The sequence below is a fragment of the Ipomoea triloba genome, chromosome 1, assembly GCF_003576645.1.
Source record: "Ipomoea triloba cultivar NCNSP0323 chromosome 1, ASM357664v1".
In the NCBI taxonomy this organism is placed as follows: domain Eukaryota; kingdom Viridiplantae; phylum Streptophyta; class Magnoliopsida; order Solanales; family Convolvulaceae; genus Ipomoea; species Ipomoea triloba.
The window spans coordinates 8,340,629-8,350,984 of NC_044916.1; the positions used below are offsets into that span (position 1 = coordinate 8,340,629).

The 10,356-nt window shown below is 36.3% G+C and overlaps 1 protein-coding gene across 2 annotated transcripts; it reads right to left on the bottom strand.

The window, feature by feature from the left end:
• Positions 1 to 3,756: 3,756 nt before the first annotated feature.
• Positions 3,757 to 10,356, bottom strand: LOC116029659. 2 transcript variants are annotated; one of them, XM_031271711.1, is made up of 3 exons: positions 10,054 to 10,356; positions 9,191 to 9,370; positions 3,757 to 6,902 (listed from the first exon to the last, which is right to left on the bottom strand). In XM_031271711.1, exon 3 carries the CDS (start codon positions 6,840 to 6,842, stop codon positions 3,882 to 3,884), a length of 2,961 nt encoding a protein of 986 aa, XP_031127571.1. In that variant the 5' UTR covers positions 6,843 to 6,902; positions 9,191 to 9,370; positions 10,054 to 10,356; the 3' UTR covers positions 3,757 to 3,881. The 2 variants fall into 2 exon arrangements, with proteins under 2 accessions (XP_031127571.1, XP_031127566.1); XM_031271706.1 differs by having other exon boundaries at positions 9,191 to 9,402.

Consider the following 10,356-nt stretch of genomic DNA (forward strand, 5'->3'; position numbering starts at 1 on the left):
CAAATTTTTAAAATGAGCGGGTTTTTCATAAATATTGCAAAGTTTTGTTTATTTTGAACCGTTAAATCTACTAGATTAGTGGTTTGGATTTGTCCACATGTTCTCACATGGGACATGGTTCTCACCTGATTAGGGACATATATATAAATCTGCTCAAATGTGGTTGTGCCTCCTCGTTCGGTATACACCACTATGTATACAAATATACATTACTCAATGTTAGAAAATGCACAACAATGAAAATACACAAAAACACACAACACACCCAAAATAATGCACCATAACTCCCATGCTCCTAATTGTGCATTTACGAACAGTGTGTGGTGTATATTTGCATACCTAGTGGTGTGCTTTTTGGTGATGCGTACCTAATGGTGCATATTTGTGTTGTGCATTTTCTAACATTGAGTGGTGTATATTTGTATACATAGTGGTGTGGCCGCATTGATTGCACGTTAAGGCGCGGTCACACCTGATTATGACCCTATATATGTGTGTGTGTGCGTGTGTGTGTGTGTTTGTGTGTTTGATCACAACAATGAAAATTTAAATGAGTCAACTAGTGAGATGAAGGATATTCGAAATAATATTGATACTGTAACACGCCAATTTTCACATCTTGGATTTATTACAAAATCCTTAAAATATAATACATTGCGGAAGCGTCTAACCAGCAGAAAACTGGGTGTTACCGCCACGCTTAGGTATCTTTCCTATACCTAAACGCTAAGGCTAAACTTACAACCTCAAATAACCATATCAATATCCAGATATGTACATATGGAAATAATTCTTCCAGAGTGTCTATTCTAGGATAGAGTAGTCTTCAACCTCGACTCCCATCCTATTCAGAGCTCATCGGCCATAGGGGCCCACGCTAGACTGCATCTAATAAAGGACACAATGAAGTGTAGTTAGCGCGACGGCTAAGTAAGGATATCCATGATCACTCGAAAATAAACAAAGGTTTTCGAAACCACAATTAGTAATACAATAAGGTAAGGTAAACGTTACCCAGCAATCGCAGTCTACCTGCAAGCAGTCTAACAACAAGCAAATTTCACATTACACCAGTAATTTCGGCGCATAACACAGCCATTAATTCACCCGTGGGGTACACAACGCCCACACAACTGTTAGGACACCCGACAGTTAGCTCTCGCACATCACCCGTGGGGTACACAACTCCCACCATTAATTCACAGGTGGGGTACACAACACATCCACCTTTAATTCACAAGTGGGGTACACAACACATCCACCTTTAATTCACAAGTGGGGTACACAACACATCCACTTTTTAATTCACACGTGGGGTACACAACACGTCCACGTTTAATTCACACGTGGGGTACACAACACATCCACGCTTAAGTCACACGTGGGGTACACAACACATCCACGTTTAATTCACCAGTGGGGTACACAATACATCCACTTTTTAATTCACACGTGGGGTACACAACACATCCACGCCTCGCACCCAACACTCAGCGAATAGACTTCTCTCTGCAGTACCGATTAATCGTACAGACTCCCTCACCTTCATTAATTATTACCACATGACTCCATAACCAATATACTTATTCAAGTATATTTCCCCAACCCACATACTTAGGTTAGTGTTAGTCACATCACAGAAATTCAAGTACAGGAGTCACAATAATGTTCAAAACATGATTATCTTCCACGTTAATATAATGCACAAAAATAATATTTGTCAAAATTGTTTCTAACCATTCTTTTTCAGAAAATTTCAGCTTGGCGCAATCCGAAAGATTGAGCCGGTAAAAATAGTTCCCGAACTCTTTTTCACTTGAAATTTTTATGGTAGAATCCCAACTTATAGTACTTGATGTCCATAAAAAGTTTTGGTCATTTTGATCCACGAATAAACACAGAAAATTACATTTTTGCCCTTGGCAGTGTGCTGTCCAGAGTTTTTCTCTCTGGACCAGTTTTGGAAAAAATTCGAAAACCATACTTATACTACTCCGATCATTATGAAATTTTATATGCGGGTTCTACACTTATAGAACTACATGTCTAAAAAACATGGGATCAAAATACCTTACCGATTTTTCCCAGTAAATCTCGGAAGTTACTGCCAGAATCTACCCTGATTTCCTTTCACTATTTTCACAAGTATAAGCCTATATGGACATAAATACAACATATACAAGCATATCCAAGCTATGAACATGTATACAAAAATATTCCCAAAGCTCCAAAAACACCATATTTCAACCAAAATCAATTATCCAAATTCAAGTGACTAATTCCAACTTAAGGGAATTCCTTACCTCAATAGAAGATTTCTAGAACCGTAGAAGTGCTAGATCTTCCCTCGAATCCAAAGCCCTTAAAAACATCACCATAACAACAATATTTTCATGCACTAAACATTGACACTTAAGTTCTAGAGATGAATAAATCTAACAAAGTCTAGGATCTTACTTACACTTAATCCTTGAGTAAGAAAAATATTTTGGTGCTCCTTGATCACAATGGAAGACTCAAATTATTTCTCTTCTTCTTTCTCTAAGTGTAAAATCCGAAAATGAGAGAGAGGTAGGTGATCTTGGTGTGATTTTGTTCTTGAACTACAAGTAACAAGTGCAACTAGGTCATACTTCCATTAATGCCTCATTAATTGCTCAATCCAACTTAGATTTACTTGCCACATGTCAACACTCCATGAAGTCCTTACAAGATCTCAAATCTAATTGGCCAGTTTATGCTTAAATCAGATGAATGTTCGGAGGATTATAACTTAATTCGGGAAAATTCTAATACCAAAATTATCGTAAAAATATTCCCGTCGCAAATCACCAATTTTGGAAATTTTCCGGTAATCCGCCAAATCTAGGTTCAGAGTCCGTAACAATTTATCCCTTACAGTCCATTTAAGATCTTCCTTGAACTAACTAGAAATTCAGGCTTGATCGTATGATACTTAATAATCCCAATTCTAGAAAATTCGAACTGAATCTATATCCTTAAAATTTCTCGGTTCGTGACTGGTACGTAGTTCGCAGCTTATCGATAATTAGTCTTACTAAAAAAAATCCTTCTGAAGTACCGAGAGATCATCTCATAAGTGTCATAGCTTAAAAAAAATATTTTCGAGCCTAAACTTTGTCGGAAAAAAAAAACCGAGGGGTTACAGATACTTTATTATGGGATGCTAGATTATAAATGTGATATATATTTAGACTTTAAATTGCAATATATATCACCACTTAAATTTGAATTTATAAATTTGTAAAAATATTCTTTTATGTGTTTTTACATTTATCCTCTTATTCAAGAGCTAATTTTACCAAACACTTCAATTTCAATCATTTAGCTTATTAGCTACAAGCTTTTCAATTTTCAGCTTTAAGTTAAGCATGCCAAACAGAGCCTACAATTCCATAAAAAATCTATACCTATAAAATATGCAGAATTTAAAAAACAACATAATACATTGACCCATGCTAAAATTGGAAACAGTGAATCCAATCACAACACTAATTGGAGTCAAATATACCGAAATTAAGAGTTATTTAAGGCTCCATAATATCACAAGCACAAATCAAACACCACAAAGCAAGAGACAAGAACATACTCGGAAAATTAGAAAAAGAAAAACACGGAACTCCAAATATTGATGAAATGTGAGTTGATGGATAATATATTAATATTACCTGTTTTCACTTAATTTTTCATATAATTGCCACTGGCCAATAGCATAGGAAAATGATGATCAATTAGTGAGATAATAGGAAGGGATCCTCCTCAGTAAAATAAATTTCTATAAGCTTTTGAACTATATAAAAGTTGTTATTCTAAGAATGTGCTATAAATAAAATTTAAACAATGCTACATCAAATTAAATTCTATAGAGAAGTGTGATTTTGAACATTAGCAAGGAGTCTTGTAAGTTTACTAAGTGTTTCTCGTGCAGAAATAGTGTCTGGATGGTCCTCACCACAGATTGAAGTCCTTATGAAAATTGCCTTTCTAATTAAATCATCACCTATGTCAAATTCTCCCCCTCTCATCATTAGCTTTGCCCTTATTTCCAGCACAGTTGCTCTTGACAAAGCAAGCTCTTGCCAGAGGCAGGGATTCAACTGCGCATTCGTTTGGATCGGCCTCCAACAAAGCGACTTATCCAACCACTTCTCAACCGGCGTCACAAACGCTTGATCGGCTGCTTCCAATGCGTCTGTGCACCGTCGAAGGAGTTCTAGGGCCGGACTGCACCGCGAGAACGTAATGAATGTCCTGATGGCGAGAGGCATAACCACTTCTTTGACGAGAAACAACAGTTCCGACACCTCAAGATCATCGACCATAGCCTCGCTTCCATATCCAAAGAGTCGAAAGCATGCTGCCCATATGTGTTCAAAGTGGTGGGATATAGATCCACGGCTAATGACAACTTGTACCGTGGCTTGAGCGACTCCATCGACTTCTCTCTTTTGAGCATAGTGCCTTACCAACTGGTGGAAATGGATGTGCCCTTCCTTAGTACAAGGTCTAGCAACATTAAATCTCAACAATAGAGAAGATGCTTCTACTTCAGATTTCCTAGCATATGTTGATGTGAGACCACAGGTTAAGGAACGGAGAATTTTTCTCCACATCCTTCGACGCGGGTGCTTCTTAGGTATTTTATGAGCAGCCATAGCTAAAAGAGATAATGGGACTGGTGATGGAGCAAACCAACCACTTGCCAAAACCATTCTTGTAGCCAAACTTCTCGGTCCATCAGCATGGTCAAATATAGAAAAACAAACCTCAATAAGTTTCAAAAGAAAGATGTTTCGCCTTAATGGATGGTTTTCCCTGTCACTGGAAATAATGTCCCCCGAGGGCATGCGATTGATGGTATCCAACAGTCTGCTAGGATTTATAGGAAGTTCAGAGAGAATTGCTCCAACCATAGCAAGACCTAGGGTTAATCTCTTAAGTTTTTCTTCAATAGTGCGGAGAGCATCAATTTCTGTGATTGGATAATCCTTAACACCACCCTGCATTAAAGACATTGCCTCAATCTCGGATAGGTAATCAAGCTTAATAGGCTCAAGATTCATCACATGAGGAAGACGTGTTGATATAATAACATGTGTTTCTCCACCAAAACGGGGAAGAAGATCCATCACAAGCTTACGATCCCACCAATCCTTCTCACTCTCCAAATTATCAATTATCACCAAAAATGGTATATTGCGCATGAGTTCCTTGCGAACTCTAGCAATAGCGGCCTCTTCTTGCTCCTCAAAGCTCTTTATCCGACTTTTCTCTGGAGAGCTCTCTACTCCTACATCAACTTCTAAAAATGGCCACAAATTCAAATAGTTCTGCCTAATATATTTGCTTTCACCTCCAATCCAAAGAACCATTTTGTAACGCTGATGGAATTGGTTAGCAAACTCAAGAAGCAGCTCTGTTTTGCCAATTCCAGTCTCCCCCGACACACAAGCAATTCCCTTACCATAGACAACTTTCATGGATCTCTTTCGTCGTCCATGCTTTCGATTACTCTTTGGTTTTGGTGTATGCTGTTGCACTTGAGAAAACTCCATATTATGCATTTCAATCTCTTTCTCAGATTCTTTCCATACCATAGGTTCCTTTCCCATTTTCCTGCTACGATCACCAGCTCGACCTCTTTGTTTTTCATCAACTGACTTACTCTTACTCCTACCAACTGTCAGATTCCTATGTCTTGGCCTGGCCTTTAGTTCAAAAAAACGTGTCTCTATATCACCACTAGCATCACCAAAAAGCCTAAATTCCAATTCAGATAATTCCTTCTTTCTGCCAACAAAATTTTCATTTCGAGGGAAAGGGAACTCCTCCTTTTCTGCTTTCTCCCTCCACTTTGTCAGCCTATCCACAACACTTCTCCTCCCTAACCTTAGTGCCAAAAGTGTAACAGCCCTTAGAATGCATTCTCTCCACCTGCCATCATGAGCCTCAAGTTTCCACTCATCAACACGTGAAAGCGCATTCACAGCATCTCTCCATTCCTTCTCCAATCCGCCATAGAGAAGCCAAAGCTCTCCACCATGCTTTTCCCAAAGTTCCCCTCTTCTTTCAATTATATCTCTAACAAGACATTCATCTGGACGCAAATCAAAGTAAACTGGAACCAAAATTTTCTTGCTTGAAAAAAACTGAAGTTCTTCAATGGTATATGGGTTTCTGAATGATTTCCGAGTTAAGATGACAACTCCAAATGTAGAAGCATCCATTACTCTCTCAATCATGCTATGCTTCCTAGAACTCCTACACCTGGCTCTGTCTGTTACAAAGCAACTCAACCCTTGAATTTCTAATTCAGCACGAAGCCAATTTGTAAATCTTAACAATAAAGGTTTCCGGCCATGGAAACCAATATACACGTCACAACTTCTCACTCTATTTGAGAGAGAAGATGTTGATGTGACTGAAGTTTCATGTGCTCTGCCTATCCTCTGTTTTCCTCTATGCCTCATATATTCATTCTCATAGTCAATGTTGTAAGTTGACACTGTGCTGTTGGAGATGGATGTTGAAGACAAAACAAAATCCAACTTTTGGGGAATATTAGAGGTACAAGCTGCAGTAACAGAATAAGGATCAGACAGTCGAGCATTTTCCAAATATTCTTGCTCGATCCCCAAATTAGCATCTGGGATATCAGTAGCATGAGTCCCAAACTGTACTGATGACTGGCTTTTTGGTGACCTAGGGGAGAAGAAAGGTGACTGATTCGCCGAAAAGAATGCTGATGATGAAGTTGAGGGGTTTCGTGACGTTAAGGTTGGTAATGAGCCAAATCTGGAGCTTTCTTCCCAGAGATCCATATCTGCAGCTACTCACCCCATGTATGATGAATTATATGTACTCTTAAGGAAATGAATAACCTGTAAATGGGAAGAATGTTAAAGATGCTAAATTTCAATTACTAAAAAAAATGAATAATGTGAGACATGATCAAAATTTCAAAAGCCATTAAATAATGGATTTAATTTTTTTAATGACTGGTGAAACATGAGATGCTATATCCAAGGGGAACACTATCTACCAAATCAAATGAGAACTAGTTAAAGCAAAAAAATTATATGTATCTTTAGCAAGTCATGATGAAAGAAAAGAGAATCTATGATGATTAAAACCTCTAGGCTCTAGCAGTTAAAAGCAACAAGATTAGGTAGATTGCAATCTCAACTAACTCAATAAGGTTATCTACTCTAAAACAAAATTGAGTCAACTAAACCATGCCCCACATACAGCAACTACTCTATTAGAACCAATAGAAATAATTATAATAATAAAAAGAAAGAAAATCTATTTAAAAATCAGAATTTCTTAGAAAGTTAAGCAATCTAGATCTAAAGAAGGGTTTGAAGAAACAAAGTAGTTTAACATTAAACATGATGTTACAAAAAATAAAAATAAAATAAAATAAATAAATAAATAAAAATAAATAAATAATAAATAAATAAATAAACAAAAACCTCATATAAGAACAAGTCTTCCTAAATTCACCCTTGTTACAAAAGTTTGAATTTTTGCCCAAGAAAGTAATTTAAATAATATCAATCTAAATCTCTGTGTCACTTCCACAATCAACAAAAGGAATCTTCTTGAAACTGTCAAAATAAAACCTGTCATCAACCTCCAACATACAAAATATTCATACATCAAAATATATACAATCTCAATGCAGTAGTGAAAGTGAAGAATCCAAATTTTACACATTCTGGCAAGGGGCAATTTTTGAAAAAGCAAGAACAAAAAGAGTGGAGAAAGGTTTAAATGGATTGGATTGAAATCAAAATAATGAATGAATTTGGGGAATGACCAGTTTTACCTTTCCAGAAAATCTAGAAGGGTTCATAAAGTTTGGATGACTATGAATCTTGTTTTGACTCTTTTTCTTAGTCCACCGTTTTAATCCCTTATATAGTTCTATACTTCTATTCATTCTAATACTTCAACCCCTCACTTTATATAAGCAAAGAAAAAGTTATATAATAAGTATGTTTGTGTACTTTATGTCCATTCCATAGTTTCCATATTATTTTTGGCTTATTACTAATAATTTCCTTGCCTTTATAATAATTATAGCAAAACTTCTAAATTTTAATAATTCATACCAAAAATTGAAACATCATCACAATTTTCACTATAAGTAATCTAGTTTTAAAAATCCAACATGACTCAATGTATTAAATTATTAATGAGTTGACACATCATTTTTATTCTGCTAACTAGAATCCCACATTTAGTACTATATGTCCATATCCTGTCAGTCTTTCGAATATATAGCATATATACTACAATTGGCGCTTTTTTTTTTTTTGTACATTTCATGAAGATGAAGGAAGTAGATTTCAAATATAGATTTGCTATCCTAAAAAGAGTATAACTTTCCATCAAACTATCTTGCATTATAGCTCAATATACAAGCATATTAACAGTTTATTATCATATATTAGCAGCCTAGTGTAGACTTGCACAACATCTTTATATAGCATTATAATTCTATATCCAGTGTTGTCAAGATCGGCCTTGGTGCTAGGCGCCCCTAGGCAGATGGGATTTTGTTGGTAGGCACGTATTATGCAGCCAGCCGAGTAGTCGGCCTCGGCCAAATCGACCGAGTTATATATATATATATATATATATATATATATATTAAATGGGTTTGTTTCACTCAAAACAACATAGTTTTGAGCGAAACAAACCAAATTACCAAAACCCTAAGTTAGGAAGCCATTCGTTGATTCACAACAAACAAGGAAAGGAAAACTTGAAGAAAGCAATTCAGACCACAGCCTGTCACAGACTCCCTTTTGTTGCCCACAAAGCCTGTCGTAGACTCGCAAGTTGCAGTAGCACATTGCCAATTCGCCTCTCACCGATAGACTATATATCAACATTTAGGTGTTCTAAGCTATATCCTAACTAGGCATATCATCAAACTAATATTATTGAGTATTTCAATTACTGCATTCAATAAGGAAATAGCAAGAAAAATATACAATAAGATCTTGACAGCATATTCTCTTATTGGCGACAGAAATTTCCAAAAATAATAATAAATCACCCACAAGTCCTATGAACATTAAAAGTCATATATATAAGTTCTATACTAATATTATTATCACATAAAAACTTTTCAGACCTAAAGGAGTTCCAGACTTACCTCAACGAGATCACCAACCAAGCTGTTGCTGCACCGGTTCACGGCAGTGGCAATCCAAGCTTGGCAGCTTCTTTCTCCTTCAAAATTTGCCCCCTTCAACTCCGAAAAAATAGATTATGGGTTGACAATCCAACTCCTTTTTCTAAGTTCTAGCTTGGACCCTTCTCAACCTCTCAAAAACTGCAGGAAGTAAAACAGTACTCTTACATTTCCTATTACCAAGAAAAAAAAAATCATATAGTCAAATATGTAGCATTATCATCTGGAAAAACACATTATAGTTCATAACCTAGTTTTAGTCCTATTGAAACCTGAAGAAGAAATTCTTCAATTCAATGAGATCAAGACCCAGTCTTCCCAAAGAAAGAAAAATCTAAGAAAAGATAAAAGTATGAGAGACCACTTATAAATATCAGTAAACAAAACTTGGATTTAGTACTGCATCCTAACATCAGGATAATGTGAATTGCCATTTGCAAATTTATGCTACAAATTTGAGATCAGGCTACTGAAAGCTCTTCTTCTGTACTTTTTTTTTTCTCAGTAACATCTCAGCTTTCAGCAAATGAATATAATAATTTGTGCAATCTATATTTATGTTATTAAATTTTGAACTAAAGCTCAATTAAATAAATCTGATATCTTGGGAGGAATGGAGATAATTTCTCAAAGAAAATGCAGCGGAATTACAAAATGCATCAATTCTCATATGCCAGCCCTCCTCCACTCACCACAAATCAAGAATACCCATCAACACATCCAGGCATTCCTTATAACTCAAAAATCCAGAATTCCGAATCGCATTTCCTCTTCTCCTAAAAAATTTTCCTCTATCAAAAATTAAACAGCAGAGTATATCTTACCTTGGAGACGGCAGTGGAGAGTGTCGTTCGGAATATAATCGTAGACAAGTAATCTATGGTGCTAAGAGATACAGTAGCCAACCAGTGAACTTAAATGTCGATTTGTAATCAGCTGATGATCTCTTGATGAGTATTGTTGATTTGTGATGAGCTAAATCAGTAAGACTGAGAGAAATAGATACACGTACGCGAATATAGAGAGAGGAATGAGATTTTGAATGAAATCAATAGTATGAAGGAGAGAGAGAGAGAGAGAGAGAGACCACTGACGACCTTGACGACCAGATCTGAGAGACTGTGGAG